This window comes from Neovison vison, chromosome 6, assembly GCF_020171115.1.
Source record: "Neovison vison isolate M4711 chromosome 6, ASM_NN_V1, whole genome shotgun sequence".
Classification (NCBI taxonomy): domain Eukaryota; kingdom Metazoa; phylum Chordata; class Mammalia; order Carnivora; family Mustelidae; genus Neogale; species Neogale vison.
In genome coordinates this window covers 192,069,477-192,093,755 of record NC_058096.1, presented here as the reverse complement: position 1 = coordinate 192,093,755, position 24,279 = coordinate 192,069,477, and the positions used below count along the sequence as shown (strand labels likewise).

The window sequence follows — 24,279 nt, the reverse complement described above, 5'->3', positions numbered from 1 at the left end:
ACTTTTCTCCAGGGACACACAGTGTTTTCTTTAACTAAACATTAACTTGGAGAGGGAGAAAAACAGGTCTATCCCTGCATCCACTGAGCTGTTTTTCAGATTCCATCATTTTTTTTTTTAAATGTTGGAAATGCTTCACTAATTAATCAGGGATTCACAAGAGTGTCTGCCTTGGACTTGACAGTCAAAGTCACAAAAGGAGACACACGCAGAGCAGGTCCTACCTGGAGTCTGCCTTGTGGCTGGGGGAACTAATATGGGATGCCCAAGTTGGGATATATGTATCGAAAATACGTCTTCTATCTCCCCCTCCTTTTGTGCAAGATAGCTGTATGCATTTGGCCCAAGGCCTGATACAGTGTTTCTGGAGGCAGCCCGACTTGGAACATTCAAGAACACAGACGTAGGAACTGCATAAAAAGGAGGAGCTCTCCCACCCTGGTCGGAGCGAACTGCTCGCCGTCTGACAGCAAACCTTCTGGGAAAGAGCCAGCCTTGTCACCGTGCTTGAAGTCATTTCAGGGTAAAGGATGTGGTGATTGCAAGGGGGCTGAGCGAAACGCCTGGCAGGTGCCCACTTCATGGCTCTACTTACTTCTTGCCATTCCTCTGCCCTCCAAGCATAGCGAGGACACGGCGGGGCTTGGCAGACACTCTCTGACTCTGGTCTGGTGTACGGGTTGCAGTCGGACTCTCTGGCTATTTTGTGTGCTCCCATCTGACAGCCCACACTTCTCCGCCGTGTGCCTTGGCCGCAGGATACGGAGCACTAAGAAGAAAGACCGTGTAAGTGGGAGCTTTGGGTCATTTGGTGGGGGTGGGGTGGGGAGTATGTGTGTGTGTGTGTGTGTGTGTGTGTGTGAGAGTGTGTGTGTGTGTGTGTGTGTGTGTGTGGCAGGGGTGGAGAAGGGTCACAGGCATGGGGAATGCACTCCTAATCCAATGACTTTCACCACTATTACAAAGCTTTCTAATTTCCAATGAAAGGGACCCAAGATAATATCTTAAATCGGCAAACATAACTGTCGTTCAGAGCTGGTGAGTCTTGGGGAATCTCTAAAGTTACCCCAACTCTTGGAGACTGAATGAAGCTGGGAAAGATGATTATAAAACATTTAATACCAATCTTGAAATAAATAGTGCTGCCATGTGAAATAAAAACCCCAAATGATCTCTATCCCAGAGGACTAGAAGTTCTTGAAAATTGGAGACACAGTGCCGTTGTACAAGAAGAATTTCTTGGCAGATTAAAAGTATAACCCAGGGAGAGTAAATCACGAAAGCTTTTAGGGCCTTATAAGTAAAATTATTTTCTCCATCGCTTCCTTTCCTTGCTCCTATTTCTGGAGACAAAGGAATTTTTTTTTTTAAACTACTGAATTCACAGAAGTATTAGAGCCTATTTGCAACCTTAGATGGATACGTATATGGAGAATAAAAGCTGACAAGGAAAAACCATTTCCTTGGGCGGGCATCATGTTTCCAACCCTTGAAAAATACTGTTAATCAGGCTAAACATTTTGTTGACCAAGTTGCAAAACACCATATTAAGTCTGCAATTAACTTTCCTTTAAATTAATTTTTTAATGGTTTCCTCATTGCTGGGTTTCATAATCTCACTTATGGGCAGGCCAAGAATTATTGTCTTTATTAAGGTTTTGACAGAAACTACAGGCAACATTTGCTTGGAAAGAACAGTATATTATTATACTGAGCCATTTAAAATTGTTACCAATTTTTTGCAATAGCTTGGCCTCCATTAATTTGTCTGGCATTGAGAAAACAAACTTAACGTACATTACAGCTGCATTTCTGAGACGAAGTCTTAAAGAATAGAATCACGATCTTTTCAATTAGAAAAGCATCCTTGTCCAATTAACCTGCAGCAGGATTCGTCTCACTCTGATGTTAATGGGAATTTACTAGCGAGAAGCACACCCAATAGATTCTGCTGAATATTAATTTTATTTTCATTTCAGGTTTTAAGAAAAGAGCTGATACTATTTAGAGAGCAGCTCGGGAAATCATATCATTTCAGATGGGTCTATGCTGGGCAAGAGCTTGAATGTTCACATCAAAGCTAGCTGAAGAGAAGGAAATATTTTGAGGCAACACAGCTACTATTGTTTGGGTTTAATTGTATTAATTGGATTGAATGAGTCTGTGACCCAGAAGAAACCAGACTTTTAAAGTCATTATGTCCTGGGTGGAATGGGAGGGTTCCTAAAGACAAGTGATGGCCTTGTCTACAGAGATTGACCATTTAATGCTCATGGGAGCTACATGTAAAATATTTCCCATTGATTACCCTAGAAATGAATGAACTGTAACTTGGGGGAGTCACTACGTGAATGACAGAGAGGTTCCAACATCATCATCATTGACAACAAACACCGACAACTAAAAAACCCTTTGGATATATTTATGTATACACACACACACACACACACACACACACACACACACACACATGAATATCTCTGGACACTCCCAGAAGAGTGTATCGAAATGGAAATACAAAGAAAGACTAATTAGGTAGACAAGTTTGAGCACAGCATAGGGCTGATATATATTCAAAATCTCACAATGTTTTAATAACCTAAAGAAAAAGGAACAAACATTAAAGACTTTCAGAGTCTGTACTCTTCAAGCTCTAAATAAATGAGACCTCTTTTTGATGCTAGTGTTACTGAGTAATTTACTTATGGTTCAATGAAGGCAATGTATTAAGAGCCGTAAGTACCCAACATTAACCAAAAATCACTTCCTCCAGTGTTCAACAATTTCTCAAAAGGCAAATAAAGACACAGAAAGGTTTAGTGATAGGCTAAAAATTGTTATTTTTATAATGTCAAAGCCAGCTTGGAAAGAAGGAAAGTTTTGCCATGACTTAAGTGCACATAAAGTCTAAAGTTTGCCTTTCCGAATACCCTATCTACCGTCATCTTTGTTCAAAAGCAAGTGCACTGAGTCAGAGTTAGTTAGTTCTCTGTGTTGGACTTTCTTCTTGTGCTGTCTCAAGGGAGGCAACAATTTGCACACAGAGCTGGCCATGCTTGCTTGGTGAATTCTCTGAGGTTTGTATGGAAAGCCCATGAATAAATCAGGGAGCATTAGAGAGACCTCTGCATGACCCTGGACATGGTGAGGATGTGGTGATGTGTGCACGTGTGTGTGCTCAATGCTTCCTGTGCTAGTACATCTTCTATTTAGTGCCTACTGGAAAAAGGTTGAGCAGTCTCTGTTAATGGGTTTCCCCCTGCCATCATTCCACTGTGGAATGTGCAGGTTTGAAAGGAGATGTTTTTTGTTCTGAACTACTGAACTGGGAACTATGTTTCATCTCTCTGTCCTCCCTGCCGTGCAGAATCCCCAACTTATAGGGGGACCTCGATGTTTATCTCCACAGATAAAAAGAATCTCTTTGTAACTTCTGGGGAATCATATATGTACTTGAAAACTGGAAAGTATTTTACATACTTTTTTCCAGTATTACTGTTGAAATTATGGTGGTGATGTTATTTAGAGGAGGGACTAGCTTGAGAAACAACTATATGAACAAACTTTAATAAATAATGAGTCCCAACAATAATAATGACCTTTTAACTTAGCACTTACTATGTGCCAGACTCCATACTAGGGTTTCTCCACCTAATAAATTCTTTATTGTTTGGAGCTGTCCTATAGCCACTGTAGGAAGTTTAGCAGCTTCCCTGGGCTCTATCCATTTAATGGCAGTCATGTCTCCCCTCCTCCACCCACTTGTGACAACCAGTTCTGTCTCTAGACATTGCCAAGTGTCCTGAGAGTATAAAATCACCCCTGAGAGCTGAACTGCATGCTAAGCATTTGACAGAATGTATCTTTTATACTTCCTAATAAGTCTTTTAGAGAGACCCTGCACAAAGATGGCAAACAACAGAGATAATCAACTCCAGCAAAGACAAAAACACAAAGCAGTCAAAGTGAATTCTGCCCTAGGCAATGGGCCATGGCTACTCTGGAATAGAATTTGGCTTCCAGTTCTAAAATACGGTGCTAATAGGATGCAGTCTTCTATACTACGTCAGCAAGAGTGTGGGTGAGAGGCCTGTATTCAAACAATTCAACATCAATGCTTATAGTTCAAATACAAACGAAATAATGGAGAGTACACAAGCGACTCTCTTTCTCATCACTGACTATGTGCATAATGTGCATATGGTTTCCTTGATTTCTCAAAAGACACCAGCTACACATTCACCATGTTTCTGCATGAAACATTAGCAGAATACTTCAGAATCAGATGCTACAACCAAGCAGTAATTTACAAGAAAAATTCTAACCGAAAACGGCTGGTGGATTCATCACGCAATTCGCCAGCTCCCATTTTGGTATTAGCACTGAAGGGTTTTTAAATTTTATTATTTCCCTCCATTGAAGACACCACCGATGGCAAGACAAAGCATTGTTGTTTTGTATCACTAAGGGGAAAAAGGGCTATTTTAATTAAATCATGGCATTCCATTGGTTGTTAGACCCGTTCTGAGCATACAGGGTTTCAAGTGTGAAAAAGACATGTACCTTAAGACCGAGAAATGAATCGACCAAGTGAATACATGATCGACAAGCAATGACAAAGTGTTACTTTTATTCTAATCTGATTATTCATTCTTTTGATTTCTGACCTTCATTTTTTTTAACCTTTCTATACAAATGGATTAAACAATTTTTACTCTGCAATGGTTCTATAATCATGGGACTCCAAAGACTTTGCATTTATCAAAACTGAATCAAGAACGTGATGCCGATTTTTGACTTAAAATTTCATGGGCATCCCTTATCTCTTGATCAAAAGCATCTCAACAAATTGAATGTGGAACTTCTAAAAAAAAAATGCTTTAAAATTTTAGTGAGGATATTTTCCAAAATAAGCTTTCCTGTTATTGGGAAGATTTCCTTGACAAATTCAAGATTTTCAAAAGATGTAGAAATGAAACATTCCACATTAAATCTCAAAGCACCAATTTCGAGGGTGAGACTATGAAAATCAACACAGCCCAATATTCTATACATCCTATTATCCTCAGACATTTTGACGTGATGAGAAATGACCCTAATTCTTCTTCCTACCTGGAATAGGAGATGACTAGAATATTGTATCAGCAGAAAACAGAAGGACTAGATAGAGATAAAATCTTCTCAACATTGCTGCAAATGGATAATCATTGCTCTTGCTTCAATACCACTGCCTCAGGGTTATTTGTGTTTACCAATGGATCATTAGTAAGCCAATAATCTTTAACCATGCAGACTGTCTATCTCCATTAACCACTGCATCTGATTATTTTCAGGCATACTTCTAAATTGCATAAATCAGATTTTTCCCATGCAGCACCTTGTTTTGCCTGCTTTTATAATTCATTTCTACAAATCAAATCAGGGCATTACAAAGCTGGCCACAGACCATTACATAACTGTGTTTACTTGCATTTTCTACAAAGGTGACTAGACTGTTTTAGGCAATCATTTTGAACAGGTGCAGTCTTTTCTAGGGAGGCATTCTGATAATCCTATTACCTTATGTTCAAAAAAAAAAACCACCCTGCCAGGGTTCAAACATAATCATCCCAGCTTTGTAAGCAATTTTAGACTTCCCAACAAGATCCCAGAATATTGGATTAAAACTCACTGTGTTTACCAATAAAGAGTGAAAGATTCTTTTCATCATCTCTATATTGAATAAATTGGCCTATAAAATGAGCATCATTTCCATACTCCAAACTTAATATTCAGGGCAAATAGATAAGTAGAGGCCAAGGAACATAAAGAAGAGCAACAGAGCATGAAAGTCTACAAGAGGACAAGCTAATTAGTGCCGTATCTTCAATAATGTTAGCTGCGGGCTTATACATGAATTGAATAGCTCTCCAAATAAGAGGGCTGGGAGTTACAGATGATAGCAGTCACTTAGAGACAAGCCATTAAGGATGACCAATATGAAACACTGCCTTGAAATCTGATCGCTTAGGGAAGTCAGAGGAAGAACTCGCTTTGGTTGGACCCTGAAGCTTTGACTGTTGAATTAAAACAGAAACAAGAACACACGATCATTATGAGAGAGGCCTTAAGAAGGATGAGGCTACTCTTCTAGGGAATGATGCAAGACACATCTTGCATTTCTGCGAAGGGGAGTATGGCAGGGGTGTGTGTGGGGGGGCAACGCCATGTGGGACAATGATGCCAGCTCAGAGCATTTAAGAAAAATTCACATTTCTAGAGGAATTTTCCGTTAGTCATGGCAAGATGGAGAATTCCCGACTCCTCCCCACGTTAACACAGCCGTCCGGAGCTTCTCTGAGGCTCCAGGGACTCAGGATGCAGGCTCTGAAAGAACTAAATCTGGAACCTTCCAACTTGGAACCTACTTTTCTATTGATTCTTAAAAGCCCTGGTAATTCTCGGCTGCACTGGAGAACCACAAATTCAGTGAAAGCACAAAGAGGCCAAGCAACGGAGAAGAAGAGCAGTATGAAAGACAGAATATACAAAACCGCACATTATTATTTCTAAGCAAGCACCTTCAACCACGCTGAGAGGATGGGCGAGTGAAGCATGAAGAGATCAGCCTCAAGGCTGCTGTGTGGGACTTCCGTTCACACATCAGTTGTTTATAGGTAAACAGAAGCTTCTGAAAAGTTCCTGGCTAAATACAATAGGGAAATTCTCTCACCCAGCTCCTGTCTAGATTACCAAATGTTTAGAATTAGTGGAGTGTGACTGTAATTGCTTTCTTGGGAACTTACCACCCCCTCCCTTCCCCCACCGAGAGACACATCACATTCATCCAAAGAAAATATTTCTCTTGAGGGCCTCTTAGATTTAAGACCTCTGAACTAAGCACTCGGCATTCATTATGGCATTAAATCCTCACAAGAGCTCTATGAAGTAGGCTCGGGAAGGTTAAACAGATCACCCAAGGTCGCGTAGCTAGAAGATGCGAGAGCGCTCCTCCTTCTGTCCCCCACCTCTGTCGTGCAGAAGCAAAGGGGGCAGAGACCTAGACACTAATCCTTCATAGTGGCAGCCCGCGCTGGAGGCATCTCGATCCTGACCCAGTTCCTGCCAGGTGAGCAGAGTCAAGCTTACAAGAGTCTGAGTTCGTGGTTATTTAAGTGGTGGAGGGGACTAAAACACGCCATCAGCGACGGCATCCTGAAGGGCCACTCTGGGCCAGAGGGCTGACACCTACAAGCACTACTCCTTAGAATTCATCCTCAACAACCATCCTGCTGGAGGCATTCTGCAAGGCACCAAGGGCTGAATCCACAGGCCCTAGGTCTCCCAGCTAGCAAGTGCGCTCACATAAGGAGTGTTCCCTTCCCCGTCGGCCCCAAGCTCCCCTCTGCAAAACCAGAACTGTGCAGAGAAACACAGCCAACACGCTGGTGTCGGCCCCGTGGCGGAGGGAAGAAGGAAGCAGTCATAGCAGAGAAGCATTGCTCACCTGACTCCAGGCGCCAGCCTTCCATTTGGGGCATCGTCCTCCTCTGCACTTTCTGAGCCCATTTGGCTTAGCAAGGTGTTTACAGTAATCACTTTCTAAATGGCTTCCATCCTTTGCCATGCAGTAAACATTTCGTTGCTTATGCCCTCGACCACAAGAGACAGAACACTGAAATATAAAGCAATGGCAAGGTTGTTGTTGTGGTTTTTTGTTTTTGTTTTTTAAATCACATGGAGTTTGATAAAAACCTGAGTTGTGAGATGTTAAGGTCATATCTAACACGAGTCATCATCCCCCCTTTTCTAGAGCCATTATAGGTAATATCTCAAGGTTCCGCATGGCGAGAAGGTGGCATTAGGGGGAAAAATGTCTGTAGCTGTACAGCAGCAATCCTGCATAGTATTTTGGGTCACTCAAGAGTGTGGGCAAATCCTGACCCTTCAGGCAAAAAATAAAGCCAATGAACCAGAAATTACCACGAAATTCTGATTTTAAGTCCCACTATGAATTCGTAAGGATTCCTGTTGCACATCTCACTTTACGCAATCTCTGATCAAGATATTTCTTCAACAAAATGCCTTGTGATACACTGATTTGGATAAAGGTACATTTCCAAAATACAACTGTGTCCAATTTCCTAATTAAATGATTTAAAGGAACTCTTTGACCATTTTTCAGAGGATAAACTCTCATTTTCCCAGTCGGTTGGGGAAGGAGGTGAAAAAGCCACGTTAGAAACTGAAAGGTAAGCGAGCAGGTAAGTCTGTGCCAATTTGGGGAGGGAGGCATTACCTTTCAACTTTGATCTGCAAGTTCACTGAACTGTTTTAAATGTGACCTTGTCTGACCACATCTAAGAAACTTGACTTTGATTTCAGATTAGGTTTCTCAAAAAGGTTTAGGAATCAAAGTGCCCATGGAGTCAGGACAAAAATTTGATATGACAGCTTCTTGCGGAACAGGCAAGAGGCTGGCCCCAATGAGTGCACTGAGACATTCAACGTCCATTTGCCTCATTAGCGATTACAGAAGTCATTACCACTTGGATCATAAGCTTGCTGGCTCAGGTTTTCAAGACACATTATTTCCCAATATAACGTTCTTGACTTTTAGAGGGAAATGAGTTTAAGAATGAAGAACAAAATGTGAAAATGCAATGAAAACAGATTTCAAGTGTCATTTCCTTCTATTCAATATTTCTCATTTCCCTCACTAACTCTGTGATTTTGTTAACGTAAATTACCGGTGTCCTTTTGTACCTCATAGATAAATAGCGCCCTGTAAAACACGGAGCCGAATATTAATCCAACTGCTATTACCAAGCACGTTCAAAGTTCTATCATTCATAAATGTGCCAGACATCTTTCTCTAATAAGCACAAATCATTACAAACATTTCAATAGCAGCTAGTAGATGATTTTGCAATATGTATATTAATAGGTTTGGCTGTGATTTTTTACTTCAGGAAATGGAAACATTGCTGGCTGCCTTTCAGCTCTGTCTTTTGAGAGTATTACGGTTTGAGTTGTCATTCTGAAAAGCTTTTTTTTTTTTTAAAGAGTTATTTATTTATTTATTTATTTGTGAGAGGGAAGTGGGGGGAAGGGCAGCAGAGGGAAAGGGAAAGAAAGTCTTAAGCAGACTCTACACTGAGCATGGAGCCTGATGTGAGGCTCGATCTCACGACCCAGAGATCAAGACCTGAGATGAAACCAAGAGTCAGATGCTCAACCGACTGTGCCACCCAGGGGCTCTTGGAAATCTTAATAGACTACACAGTGTAGAAGGAAGGAGACCAATTTAAATATTCATATCAGAACAAAATTAACCATCTTTTAACTTACAGCACTTTCATGTATATAAAGCCTTGGGACCTAATTCTGGAAGGTTTTTAGAATGAAACTCCTAAGGGCACCTGGGAGGCTCATTGGTTAAGCGTCCATCTTCCATTTCGGTCATGATCACAGAGTCTTGGGATCGAGCCCCCCATCGGGCTCCCTGCTCAGCAGGGAGTCAGCTTCTCCCTCTCTATCTGCCCCTCCCCCCTGCTTTGTGCGCTCTCTCGCTCGCTCTCTCTCAAATCTATAGATAAAATCTTTTAAAAAAATAGAATGAAGCTCCTCGAAATACTCCTACAAACCAGTGGTCTAATGACTTGCATACAGAAAAATCTCTACTGTTAATGGACTAATTTTAATATTTAGAAACTTAACCTTGACAGATAACAAATTTAATTTGAATAATTTCAAATTAAATTTGAACTTGGGATGAATTCCTTTGTTCACTCAATAAACACATGAGTGCCTACTAAGTTTCAAGATCTATGTGAAGGGCTGGCAACACAGTGATAAGCAAAGCTGACCGTGCCCCACCCTCATGGAGCTTCCAGGCCAGTGATGGGGACCAACACTGACTGCGTGTTGACAAAAATAAACGCCCGCTTGGCAACAGAGAGGAGTGCTCTGGGGGAAGCCAGCTGCAGTGGTTGCAGGAGGGTTTCCGAGGCTTCCCCCAGGGTCAGACCACACAGAACTCACAGGTCATAATCATATACTTGGATTTGGAATATCACTACTGAGTTTTAAATCTGGGCAAATATGGTCTGATGTTTGCTGCAAAAATTCTACCCTGACTGCTGAGTGGACATTGGATGGGAATACAGCAAGAATGGAGACAATATGACAGTAGGAAGCTACTGCACAAGTCCAGGCAAGAGGAGATGGTGATTCTTTTTTTTTTCCTAGAGGAAAAGAGAAGGGGGAGGGACAGACAGCGAGGGAGAGAGAGAATTTTAAGCAGGGTCCAGGCTCAGTGCAGAACCTAACGTAGGGCTTGATCTCACAACCCTGAGACCATGATTTGAGCCAACACAAGAGTCAGACACTTAATCCGCTGAGCCACCCAGGCACCCTGGTGATGGTGATTCTGAAGAGGGTGCAGAGGGTTGGGGTGGGGGAAGTTGGTGGATTTAAGACATACTTCTTTTGAGGGAGAAATGGTGCATCAGCTGCAGGGTACAGAGGAGGAGGAAGACTCAGGAAGAACTCCCAGGTTTGCAGTGTGGCTAACTGGATAGTGATGACAGGTACAGGGGCAGGGAAACAGCCCTGGGAGTCAAGGATGTATTTATTTGTGGGAAACAGACAGAACTCAAAAGACCTGGGTGCGTGGGTTCAAACAGGGGCTTCAGGAGGGTGAAGAAACAGGCCTACCTGTAAACACAGGAACATGGGTGAACTTACAGCAAATCCGCCCATAGGGATAGTCAGTTCAATATATAAGCAGTACAAACAAGCTGTCCATTAATAGGAAGGGGGAGAAAGAGAGTGGATGGAAACAGCCATTCAGTAATCAGCCATAGCATCAGAGGGACAGTCTAAAAGGAAAGGCAGAACTAGAAAAGGCACATTCTAGCATTCTCACGTTCATCCATGGGCCAGGAACTGCTCTAAGACCTGCACCGTCTCATTTAATCATCCCAATCACCATAGAGAGAGGTACGAGGATCAGAGACAACTGGTGTTTCCGAACTGGCGTAACCACGGTGCTTTCTACATGCCTCTCCTCCCATGATTCCAGCCCAAGCAGACAGACGTCTGTTGAGAACAATAACAGCACAAGGAAAACAGTGGAATGATCACCATCATCACTGATAATAATTCACCTGAAGGGCACTACTGGTGCAACCAACATCTATTTCTCATGAAATGAAATGGACAAAGTAGTTTCCAAATCCATTATCTTAGGGCGCTTGGGCGGCTCAGTCTGTTGAGAATCTGACTCTTGGTTTCAACTTAGGTCATGATCTCAGGGTCCTGGGATCAAATCTTATGTAGGGCTCTGTGCTCAGTGCACAGTCTGCTTAAAGATTCTCTCTCTCCCCCTCTCTCTGCCCCTCCTCCCTCTCTCTCTCTCTCTCTCTCAATAAAATCTTTAAAAAAAATTCTGATGCCTTAAAATATGGTTAACATCTAGATTCGCTGCCTTCTTCCTATTCCTATGTGCCTTTTTCTTATTTGGGGATTTGAATGGAACCAACTTGGAAAAAAAGAATGCAATACTTCAGCATGACTCACCACTCGTATAATTTGCCTGAAATTAAGATCTAAAAGTGATAAGGAAATTCTCAAGGTAACTAATCATGAAAACCACTTTTCATTTCATGCTTTCTAACTCACCAATGAAGAGAAGCAGCTGCTTGTAGAAATTTTCATATCTAACAGGCTCATTAGTGGGTCTTTTAGGATTTCCTAAAGAAGTTGTCATTTTGATAATCAAATAAACACAGGTTGCAGCTCTTATATGCTGAGGGAAATTTTCATCTGATCATTTCCAGCCTTTTCCAGGCACTGACTTCTGCATCGATGTGAGTCCCTAAGATACGACAGTTAAATTCGGCGCATTACCTCGCGGGGGCGATTTATTGGCTCCCTCTCCGAGGGTTCTTGGTCGGTGCAATGTGTAAGTCCTCAGATGTCAAGTCTTGCCTGGAAAGCAGGCTGCAGCAAGGATGCGAGGCTGGCAGCCAAGGTCCAGGACAGCCTTTGCCAATGCCAGGGATGAATGAAGTCAGTATGCAGGAGAATCATAGGGTCAGGAGAGGCGAAACCAGCCGGCATACACTCTTCCTCCCAAGCCAGGATGAGAGCCCAAGGACATAGCCTGGGGGATCAGAGTGCCCAACGTGGCTCCGTGTGGGGGCTGGAAAACCACGTGAACTTGCCACGGAGGAAAAAGACAGGGGCTGCCCCTCACCCGTGTTTATGTACATCCCTCCACGCTAGAGGCAGCCAGGAGATAATTATGGAAGTGAAAGTACGCATGAAATCTGCAGCAGTCATAGAAGTGTGCTAGAAACCAAACGTCCCCTTTTCCTAAAATGTTGCCAAGAAAGAAGCACCCAGGATCTGACCCACAGTGTGAATGCTGAACTGATTTGGCACAAGTAATTTAGATTCAAAAAGGCCACCCTTGGACCACTCTTTCGGCTGGGACAGAACTACTGGAAATCACACCAGCTACCTTCTATTGAACCCTTACTAAGAATGACAAACTAAGCTGAAGGACACTGGCTTCTGTCATTTAATCCCAACAGCAACCTTGTGACTTAGAAACTATAGGGTTCCTTTTTCCAGATCAGGAAAGCCAAAGAGGTGACATTACTTGCTCAGGGTCACAAAGCCTGGAGGCAGCAGAGTTAGTCCCGGGCTCCAGGACCACTACCTTCTTCCTTAAATGACACAGAAGAAAGGGCTTGGTTAAGAAAACAAGCTGTCCACCTCAGCAGACCCAAGGCAACAACAAAAAGCAAGGACCTCAAAGACATGTCTCTCAAGACTATTCTAGAAGCCTCTGCTTCCTCAGTCTCTCAGGAAGACAGTACCTGTACAACGTCAGTGTTTCTGACCTTACTACTTTCTTCACGGCATCTTTAACACCCAGGGAAGAAAGGTGATTAGAGTGTAAATATACAATCACATAAATAAAGGGCCAGATCTTCCCTTGGCTGTGGCCACACCCTCATTTTCCCGGCCATTTTTCAGCGTTTCTTTACCCTACGGGGCCTGCCTGGGGCCACACGGTGAGTGATGGCCTTCTGTTCCCTGGTGAATGGCTCTTTGCATGGACATGAATGGAAGGCCAAGGGCTGTCGATGTGGGCCTGCCAATTCACCGAGGACTCATCTCTCCAATGTCTGAGCTGTAAGACATCTCAAAGATGGTTTAGTCCTTCTATTTATCTTCTAAATTCGACACTAGAGAAAAGCAGACACGGCGCCTCACAGTCACACAGCAAGGAAGGAGTAAAGGCCCGCTCAGGACGCACAGAATAGGATCCCCCTGGGGACTTGTGGCCAAGTCCTGGTGTTCTTCACGTGGCTCAGGAACCACGGCTGTGGTGGACATGCGTAAGTGGTGGCCGAGCTCCCTGCCTGTCTCCATCTTGCTCTAAAACGCAGCATTGGGAGCCACAGGTTTTGGAATCCGGCACACCCAGGCTGACACGCCGTCGGCCATTTTATTTTGGGGCCACCGGGGGCCAATTAACCTCTCTCAACTCAGATCTGTCGTCTGTAAAATGGGGACCCCAGCACTGCCTATACCCAACAGGGTCACGTCACGGGGAAGTGGGACACTGCATAGAGCCAGAGCTTTTGGTGTTCTGGGCGAACAGTGTAAAAACCAATACCCAATCACAATCACCACTACTACCATTTTCTATTCAGCAGTCTTTTGGAATATCTCCCAATACGTGGGTACAAAGGTGAGTAATTTTTTTTTTTTTTAAATCTATGTTAACTAATGGAGTCCCTGAAATTAGCATTCTCCCACGGGTGTTTGCTGAGTGAAGAAGGGAACTTGGGTCAGATCTCACCCGTGAGCAGGTGAAGAGCTTTTCTTTCCAAAGGCCACAGAGCAATCCACAGAGCAGACAGAAATGTGGAAGCCTCCTCCTCTTCTGTAATGCCCTTTCCACTCTTTTCAACTATTACTTATTAATATGGTCTCCCTGGCCACAGAAGACAGGAAGACACTAAGAAAAGAAAGACCCCACATCTGAAGGCCACGGCTTTTTTTTATTCCACCGTTTCCTGCTCATACATATTATCTCAAGAGCTACTTATGTTTCTCATTTGCTTCTTGTGAGGTTATCCCTTTAATGTCCCGAAACACAACCTCCATACCGGTGACCACTATCACCGAACGGCCATGCCCTCCCTTCCCTGCTCTGCTCAGCTCCGCGTTGGCAGTGGTCACAGTCCTTTGTGACCTGCTGGGTGTGAGCACAGTGAGGGCTTCTCACAACACAAGAATGGCTCCGGATGGGGGTATTGGGGAACCAGAATGACTGGGGCGGGAGAGAGAGTTCTGCCAGGAAACAAGGGCTGTGACTTCAGGGCGTAAAGCCAATGTTGACAGGTCTGCCTGATGGCTGTTTATGTTGAGGACCACCATGGCACTTATTACCATGAGAAGGAGCTGAGAAAGCAGGAGATTGGCAGGGAACACCAGGGAAGAAAGCAGATGCGGGAGTCACGGTCATCCCAGCCGGATGGGGCATGAGTCCACGCTTCCATCCCTGTCACCCCCAAGACCGACAGCCTTTGCAGTATGACAAAGGTCTAAGACTGTGGGAGAAAAGGCACTCGGACTCACATGTCAGAACTTGGAGCACGCCTGGAGGCTGCTGTCAATACCACAGCCAAGTAGGTGGTCCTGTAATACGCCTTGCACAGGGGATGCTGGGGCCACGCCAACATGGGGATGCAGTAGGAAGGGCTCATGCCCTCTACCTCCCATGCCCCCCAAGAATGATGAGGCACAGGGCTCTCCAGCTGCCCCCTCCCTATCTCATAATGAAACAACTTCAAATGAGAGGAGGGGATGTGATATTCACATTAAATAGAACAGCCTATGAAATGAGCTACACGAATTGGGAAACCCAAATGGAGGTTCTTTTCATCCTTTTGTTCTGCGAGAATGTTAAATACTATGATGTCTCTCCCCATCAAGACAAAAACCAAAGACCGAGACAATGTGCAAAAGCAACACCTGGTGAATTTATCACGGCCACCGCCACTGGTGCCCCCAGGAACCTGAGGCCTAGTACATTCCCTGGCCCTGGGGTCCCTAACAGGCCCTCTGATTCCCCATTTCCAAGCACACTGCCTATTCTGATTCTTTGTAAACTGTCTTCAGCAGAATAATGAGATTGGCATCTTTCAGGAGAGAGGTGAGAATGGTACAAGCCTCCTCTGTGCTTGCCACGGGATTGTTCATGAAGGCGGTCTGGAAGACAGGGGGACAGTGGGTGAGATAGTTGTACCAGGATCCTTACTCTCAGCTGTTGCAAAGGTGAGTGACCAAGTGCCCGAGTAATTGGTGGGAAAGTTATGGCTGAGGGATGGGTGACCAGAACTTCTTGGCACTCTGAAGGAAGACCATGACTGAGGCTGTCTGGAGATGTCATTGTGCTAGAAGATGGCAATGTTCAGGGACACCCCCTCATGACTTGTGCTAATGTCACCGATGGTCAGGAACAGACCTGGGAAGCTGAAGTCACCTTTGGGAATGCTTTCATTGAAAAGCAAGCCATGCAGGTTCTCTCTGAACTTTCATCTACCCAACTTGTGTCTAGCCCTTAAACCCCTTCCTCTTCCCAAAGAACTGGTCTATCTCCCTTTCAGTCATTGAAAAGACACCAGGGCAAAGTTCATGTAATTGCCTCTTCCAGTCTGGCTTTCTCTATTTAGCTGGACCTTCCTCCATTGGCTTAGTGTGAAAGGAACATCTTTACATGCCAACATGTCAGACAGTCTTACACTGAAAAAGTCTACAGCTTTTTTGGGAGGAAGTAGTTTATGTAGTTAGTTTGCTTTTGGGTAGATGTGAATACTACTGAAAAGCTGAGATGTGCATACATATCTGAGTCTGTATCCAGAGAAATAGATCTCAGCAGGAGGGAAAAAGCTTATCTTAACCATTATTAAATTACATGCTTATCCTCCAACTTTACATTGCTCTATTGGGAATTCAGATAGGACCAATTCACTGGCCACAGGCACTATTCATCCTTGTGGCTTTTCTTGTCTTCCCCTCCTGCTTACCAATTCGTTAAAGAAATAGCTCAAAATGCCATTGTGAAAGGATAAGACAAAAAGTCAAACCAGCTAAAATGTAAATGGCTAGAACATGAAACACTTGGCATTTGAAGGGGCTAAAATTAAGTTGATGGTTATGGGTGAATTTAAATTATTCCTACACTATTTGGAGATCTACTCAAGGAAACCCAAGGTTTCAGACAGAAGGAGGTGGTTGTTATGAATTTGGTTTTGGAATCATTCAGACTGGGTTTGACCAGTACTCTCTCTTCTCTTGTGATTCTAAGCTGCAAAACCAGTATCAAGCCCGAGATTTTGTAATTATAGAGTGAATTTGACAGAAATAAATCACTGCCACCACCCTATACACGCTATACAAACTAGCCATCACAAGCCTCTCTATTAAGTGGGGTAATTGGGTTACCCAAGTGTTAGGATGAGGTTGTGTTGAGAAAGACCTATTTTTATTAGTCCAGCAAACTTCTCCTTAAAAATCTACCAATTCTCATCATACCAGGATGTTGTATCATTGTATCACGGGACGGGGGATATCAGGTCCTTTCAGGAGCACTGGTTGGGGAATTCTGGGTGACCAAGCCTAATTTCTGAGTTCCTTTGAAAACTATTTAAAACCAAGTGAATTGTTAAAATTGTTCTGTTTAAAAATACAAACATTCAGCTACCTCAGACTTTGATAAGTAAAATAAACAAAACCGGAAACCTGGCTGAAAACCCTTAGAAAACACTCAGATACTAAGGACTCAACTTCAGTGGTTTAAAAAGCAGAGGAGAGTAAACTGATTTCCACTTGGGCAAGAGCTTGTTTCTTTCATGTGTCCCAAATCAAAATCAGTATTTTTAGAATATTGGAAAGCCCTACAAGAGAGGGAGTGGGAAAGCAAGGAGCTTGGGAGTCAGGTCTGGCTTCAAGAATTACTGACCATATAATGCTGGGTAACTTACTTGCCTTCTGACAGCTCAGTTTTCCTACCTGCATAATGGACATAGTAAGGTCGATTTTGCAAAGACTTTATGAGGACTAGTAATAATGCATATAAAGCATTAGGCCCAGGGCTTGGCTCGTCATAATGTTCAGTAAATGGGGGTCTTTGCTATTATTTCTCCAATTCCAAATTACATAATTATAAGTAGCTTTATAATTCAGGTTGTAATTAGGTAAAAGGCAAAAAGCAATTTCTAATTTTTAATGCTTTTTACCTAGTTAGTCCATTGCAAATTCAAGTTTCCAGTTAAGTCTGGAAGGTGCCACTCAACTTGCTTCTTGGAGAACCATCTCTTCTAAATTGGGCACCAGCATACTTATTCTAAAAACATTTTTTCTGGTCCTCCATCAAAAAAAAAAAAAAACTTTAGACACTGGGGGACAAATCCAATATTTCATCAGTACTTAGGTCTGACCACAAAACTTCTGAGGTTGATTACAGTGTCTTGGGGGCATTTTGCTTGCTTTTCCTCTACTGATGAGCTTCTCTGGACCAAAAGTTTTGGAGTCACCACTAGTGTTTATGGGGCCATCATTAGTGACCTTCTGGGAAGAGAAGTATTGAGACTAAGATGCATCATCTCAAATGTTCTCTGATCCCCCTTCTCAGAGTTGAGCCTGCTGTTCTGGGGGCAGATCTGGCTGTGTCCTGTGGAGGCTGCAGTTGGTAAATATATAGCATTTGCCTCTTGCTGAAGCAAGAAAACATTTGCAAAGTGGAAAAGGAAAGGTAGGGAGAGGCAGAGCTTCAGAAACTTTCTTCCTCAGAAATCCATGTACTGAAAAGTCAATTTAATGCCACACATCTGGAGAAACTGATCACTTGTGTGTGACTTTCTCATAAGAACTAAAAAAACCAGTGGGAAATAACTGACAGAATTGATGGTGAAAACTGATGATTTCTACATCATAACAGTTTATCTTCCCAGAAAGGAGAAAGGAACAATTTGATAACCTTAAAGACTTCTCTGACTTAAAAAAAAAAAAATGGGAATTTGATATCAAACACATTTGGGAAATGCTGCAGACTATACCCACCTAATGCTCATTAGACTATGGAAAGAAAAGTTCTGGGGCAGGAAATCCATAGAACTAGAGGGAGGAGGTGATGTTCCCCTGTAGGGGATGTGGCTATGTTTGAAGACATTTTTGGTTATTACGACCAACGGGATATACTATTGGCATCCAGTGGGTAGAGGTTAAGGCTGCTGCTAAACATCTTCCAAGACACAGCCCCCCTCCCCCCAGTTAAGAATTACCTGATCTCATATGTCAACAGTGCTGAGACTGGGATATCCTGATTCATACCTTTTTATAACCCAAGAAATACTTGCTGTATCACTGCCTTAGTCTCTAGTCAAAAACACAATCTGCTACTTCCCTGATAATATGCACACTAGGGATTTATCCTATTTTTTTAAAAAAAAATATCTGAAGGAAAACTTAAATATTCAACTCTGACACCAATTCCTCAATCTAGCTGGACCATTACATACAGGCATTCTATCATGGATGAGGGAAACATGAACTTCTTGAAACACAAGGCAAAAAGCAACAAATACATACGACCTATCAGGCTGCTACAACAATTTTAATGCATGAACACGTTGGAGTAGCCCTTGTTTTCTAGAAGCGCCCATCCTCATTGATGCCCTTCTTTCTAAAGTTGGTCACTCTTGCTGAACTTGCCATGCAGAATGTCTGTGGATTATACTGGACACATTTGTATACATTTGTAACAACCTCCCATTCCCCCTCCAGAAAAAGGATGAGGGACACTGAGTGTGGATTTGCAAATTCAATCTGGTAAGGCAACTTTGAGATCTCATACTTTCAGCTCAGCCTTGAAAATCTTTGACTGACCTTGATGGCTTCCTGGAATCCCACACAATATTTAATGGGAAATTCAATTCTCCAGAGAGAACTGTTTCCTGATAGCTAAACAGCATCATTCCATGGGATGGAATTGTAACTGTGACCTCAACTTTGACTTTTGATTAGGACTCCTCCTTCACCTCACCAGATGTCTCTTCAGGCCTTCTCAACCTTGGCACTATTTCAACATTTTGGGTGAGATACTTCTTTGCTGTTAGGGGCTATGCCGTGCATTGTAAGATGCTAATTAACATCCCTGGCTTCCATCCATTAGAATTCAGTAGCAATGCTAACCTATCTATGACACTTGTCCCAAGACACTGCCTAATGTCCACTGGGGGGGTGGGGGGTAAAAATCGCTCCCAATTGAAAACCACTGAATTATCCTAAGGTTTTCAGAAAGCCCAACAAGCTCTCAAAACTGAATTGATTTTAACTGACTTGATAGAGGTGGGGCCGGAGAGCTTTGTTTGGTGGCTGGAAGTGGTAAAGGGCCTTCTGAACATCAGTCCAAGAAGATCAAGGTCTCAGACTAAAAGGGTTGGGAAGTCCTGGTCTCTAGAGAATGGGACATGTACAACGTGCCCCTGAATCCCATACACAGCAATGAAGATCTCAAAGACAATGAACAAACATGCTTTTCTGCACAGCACCTCCTCCCTGACATCATGTTCCTGACCCACCACCACTAAGAGGTTCCCGGCTATTTCACAGCTGATGACGAGAGGGAAATCATGATTTCACCAACAGAGTTCAAACTGCAATGAAATACGTGAGTTGGTTGGTTGAAGGCTTTGTATTAAGTGCAAGGAAAATAAACAACACACATTTTTGGGGGAAAAAAAAAGGAAAAAAAAAAAAAGCTCTTAGTTTTCAAAGGAATCCAGGCTCTACTGGGGAGCAGTAGATTTAAAAAAAAAAAAAAAAAAAGGTGAGTCTGCATACAGCCAAGTATTTACTGGAATTTACTGGCAAGGCTTGCAATGAAGTCTGGATTTCCCTGGGAAAAGGGGAGCAAAAAAACCCTACATCATTCCCCAGGGTCTTTCATTTTAGCTGCATGGGTGGGAGGGGGCTGAGGGAGGAAGGGAAATGTGGACAAGGAGAAGAGAAAGTCATGGGAAATGAGCCAATGAAAAACTAGCAAAGATTCTGTTTCTGCTGAACCCTGGCTGTAGCCCTCACTTGTATTATGATGTGATAGTGTAAATCTGAGATTAAAAACAGCTTCCTAAAATATGTCAGGATTTTTAAAGTCCTGAAATAAATCCAGACCTAACTTCACTTCCTTTGAAGTAAAATACGTCCTCTGAACCTATTTATGTTTCTTTAAGAAATTTTAATAATAACTTATTTTAAAACCTATCAAACCTACAGAAAAATTGCAAGATCATCGCAAAGAATTCCCTTATCCTGGTCTTCCAACTGGCAACATTTTGCCACACTTGCTCATTCCTCCCTCCCTATATAATAACGGTGTATATGTATATATGAGCGACTTGTAGACATAATGTCTCACCATCTCTAAAACTCTAGTTTCCCCAAATCAAGGACACTCTCCTACATAAATACCATATAACTCTCCAAGTCAGGAAGTCACTATTGATATACCACCGACATCCAATCCTCTCTTTCTTTTTAATTATTCCCTCATACAGATTAGCATTTTATTTCCATATTTCTAGGCCAATGCAATTAGGATTTCAGCTCCTAAGTAGCTAGGCCCATTCATTCACTCATCCATCCATTAATCCATTCATTTTAGTATTGCTTATTTTACACCCACTTTGAGTAAGGCAACAAGCTTAAATAGTGGGCCTGTTCAGCCCAAAGGAAATGAAGGTTTAGGGTGATTAAATAAGTGATTTGGTTAATAGATTTTTCACTTGAAATGTGGTGACCATTTCTTCCTTTGCTTTACCTAAGAAGAAGAAAGCAAACCTGTTGTTTTTTTTCCATTATATTTTCCTTCTCTTTATTTCACACAGTTCCCAAACCATAGCCCAGTCTTGTCCTACCCCTGCCATGTGGACGGAGGAATACAGGGGACAATGACGGCTGAAAACAGGAACAGAACCCAAAGCTGTAGAGTGTCCTACCAATGGGAGCAGAGGAGACTCAGTGTTGCCCAAAGAAGAGCTTAGTTTTAGCTCAAGAAACAGTTTGGAAGATATCTCATTGCATTTGATGACTTTCATTTCAAACAAAGAGCTTTCAGTGTGAGCTCACTTTTTAATAAATTTTAATTGCATTAATCACTTGTAGGCTAGCAGATTATGTTCTAAAACAAACCTTATCACCACAAACATCTGCAAATCTCCTAATTGGCTTTAGCAAAATCCCATCTATTGTCCCGATTATCTACCGATCCACTGAACAAAGAAAACACTTAGATTTATTACTCCAAGATATTTCATTTCTCTTTGTATATTAAAATGTCAGACATATCACCAGTAAGTGTTTATTAATTAGGGGATACTTATTTTTCTCAAATCTTCTAAAAACACAAATTTTGTTCTTTACTTGGTTTTAATTTAAAGAGAAACAATTTTCTCATATCCCTCCCTTTAGAGCTCTGAAGCAAAACTTGAAAATGGCTCAGGAATTCCAGAATGTTTCAAATAGTTACAATTTGGGAGAGCAGAAAATCTTAAATTTCCTCTTTCCACAGAGGTTGCATTTTACCACTTCACCAACTAAAGAGTAAATGAGAGGATTCTATCTTGGGTCAAACCTAGGGCTTGAAAGTCAGAAAATCTCAGGTTCAAGTCCCTTCTCAACAGTGTGACCTAGACCCAACCAGTTAACTTCTCTGATGGTGCTAATTTCTTCAAGTAGAGAGGATTAAATTAGAAAATATGGGTGAATTGCTTTGTGTAATTCCTAACAAAAAGTAAATGCTCCAAAATGTAAGTGATTGTTATAATAATAATAAAAAAAAATCAAAGCCTTCCCAATAATCATGGGAAGAAGTACCATTTCTTTCCAAAATTAAGTGAAGGAAAAAAACAGCTCTTTTGTGGATAACTGAAGCTACCCGTTCATCCACTTTCTGTGATACTGAGAATTATTTTACTTTTTTTCCCAGTTCAGTGCACAGCCAACCTGAGAGTGAACATAACAAATTAATCAGAACTTTTAAAAAAGAGACCACCAGCATGGTTTCGAGTTTAATTCAGATGTCACCCTAAAGGAAAAAATAACAACAACAGCTATCCGGCCACTGGAAAAGAGTATCGATGACATCATCACTTGATCTGCACCCATATTATTGCATACATTTTAAGTTCAAGGGGGTGTCCGTGTGGGCCATGAATGTGAATAAGTCCATAAGGGCTTTCTTAACACTGGGAAGGCTAAGTACTGCCAAGCTAAATGATGAGAATCACAGTGATGGAGGAGACATTGCCTCAACCCTGATTCTTCCGAAGTGTCTTTCAAACACAGCCCCTTAAAGTTAATCACCCCAACCTTTACCTACAGGGCTCAGTGAAGAATATGAAAAGCTGCCTTCCTGAAACTTCCTTCAAAGAGGGAATGATCTCCTGGAATTCAAGCTTCTACAAGACGACTACCTGGTGTTTCCCATTTTTGACTTCTCCTAAAAAGCATCAATCAAGCCTTGCCCTTTCAGTCCACTGAACACATAAACACTCTTTCTCCTTAACTGAACTTACTGCCACGATGAACTTGAACTCTAAGACGCACAAGAGGAGAGTTGTTTTAACAGCTGCTTTTACACGGAGGCCCTGGAGTTACTACTCTCAAGACAGCTGGTTCTGATAAGCCTCTCTTTGCACTGTCCTGTTTTTTCTAATGCCCAGCTGTCAGAGAACACCCACTGCAGTGCTCCAAAACAAAGGCACAAAGCAGAAGAAAGGCAGGAGAATGGTACTCACTTGGATATAAGGGCATCCTACCTAGGGACCCTTTTTATAAGCTGGCATAGGGTTTTTCTCTCCAGTTTACTTGAATAAGTTTATAAATTTCTTGGCTAGTTGAATATTAATTGCTTAAGATGTCCTGTTGTCTGAGGTTGCCCTGTCCAATATGTAGCCACCAGCTACAGGTGGCTATTTAAATTTAGAGTAATTAAAATTAAATACAATGTAAAGTGCGGTCTCCCTGTTGCCCTTAGCCACATTTCAAGGGCTTTGCATTAGCCACATGGGTCTAGTAGCTTCCATAGTGGAAAGCAAAAATAGAAAACATTTCCATCATTGTAGAAACTTACTGGATTGCATTGGCCAAGGCATATCCTCTTTCTAATAGGAAATAGGGGATGCAGATCTGCCTACAAATAATGGTTTTGTAGGCTCGGCCTGTATTGATTACTTTCCATACTACTTCCTGTACACTTTTTTTTTTTTTTTTGGCTGCCGATGTTCCATTTTATAAATTCTTGGAAAGGGTAGTGGTGGTCTTTAAAACCACGCATGAAAATGATCCCACTTTGGAGGAAATAAAACAACAAGAAGCAAAGGTGGTGGCATGGCAATCCACACATTCCAGGTCTTTTTATTGGTAATCGTTAAATAACACAGGGGGAAATGAGCCTCAGCCAGGACTTCCCACACAGGTATGGAGGCTGAGAACCCTCGCGGGGAGAGATGGAAAACCAGGCCCTCTGCTTATCCTGGCTCTCAGATCACTGAACTCATGTCTGGGTTATAATGTAAGGGTGAACAGAAGCACATTCTCCCATAGGAGGTTTTGGTGCCAGGGCGCCTGGGTGGCTCAGTGGTTAAAGCCTCTGCCTTCGGCTCAGGTCATGATCTCAGGGTTCTGGGATCAAGCCTCACATCGGGCTCTCTGCTCAGCAGGGAGCCTGCCTCCTCCTCCTCTCTCTTTCTGCCTGCCTCTCTGCCTACTTGTGGTCTGTCTGTCAAATAAATAAAAATCTTTAAAAAAAAAATAAAAAATAAAAATTTAAAAGTTCCAGGCCACCAGCCACAGAGCACTTATCCCTGAAAATGATTATGCAATTGTACATTTAAAAGGAAAGGTAGGAATGATAATTTTTATTTAGTGAACAAAGATCATTAGTAACCATGAGTGTTCCTCTAAGAACAATCTCTTATTTTTATCTTTATGATTGTAATGAGGCTTCCAGGAAAACAGTGTCAGTTCTTTATTTACACATGTAATTGCTTTTATTTGTTTAATACCATATTTTCTCCTTCTCTACCTGAATGTATAGCTGACTTGTTCACTGTTGTATTCTTAGCACCTAGAATAATGCCTGGCTCACAGTAGACATGTAAAAAGTATTTGCTGAAAAATAAATGATGACCACCTCCCCCCTTCTAAAGA

The 24,279-nt window shown here is 42.3% G+C and overlaps 1 protein-coding gene and 1 long non-coding RNA gene across 12 annotated transcripts in view; one reads left to right on the top strand and one right to left on the bottom strand.

Moving 5' to 3' along the window:
• ADAMTS9 (ADAM metallopeptidase with thrombospondin type 1 motif 9) overlaps window positions 1–24,279 on the bottom strand; it is a 163,193-nt gene that overhangs the window by 42,799 nt on the left and 96,115 nt on the right. For 4 of the 6 annotated variants that reach the window (XM_044253222.1, XM_044253226.1, XM_044253225.1 and 1 more), the window contains 2 exons: window positions 7,487–7,654; window positions 596–769 (listed from right to left, as the gene is read on the bottom strand). The exons of 1 other annotated variant lie outside the window; for it this stretch is intronic. In XM_044253222.1, coding sequence (XP_044109157.1) covers window positions 596–769; window positions 7,487–7,654 — 342 coding nt within the window. The remainder of the gene's footprint in view (window positions 1–595; window positions 770–7,486; window positions 7,655–24,279) is intronic. One more of the 6 variants, XM_044253227.1, reaches the window with a different exon arrangement.
• On the top strand, window positions 702–23,464 carry LOC122909288. Of its 6 annotated transcripts, none has more exons than XR_006385110.1 (7): window positions 702–786; window positions 8,165–8,231; window positions 11,823–13,750; window positions 15,214–15,342; window positions 18,929–19,161; window positions 19,617–19,738; window positions 22,450–23,464. It is a non-coding gene; the product is annotated as an uncharacterized LOC122909288 (long non-coding RNA). The 6 variants fall into 6 exon arrangements; XR_006385108.1 differs by having other exon boundaries at window positions 8,165–8,243; XR_006385111.1 differs by having other exon boundaries at window positions 8,165–8,243; window positions 22,055–23,464.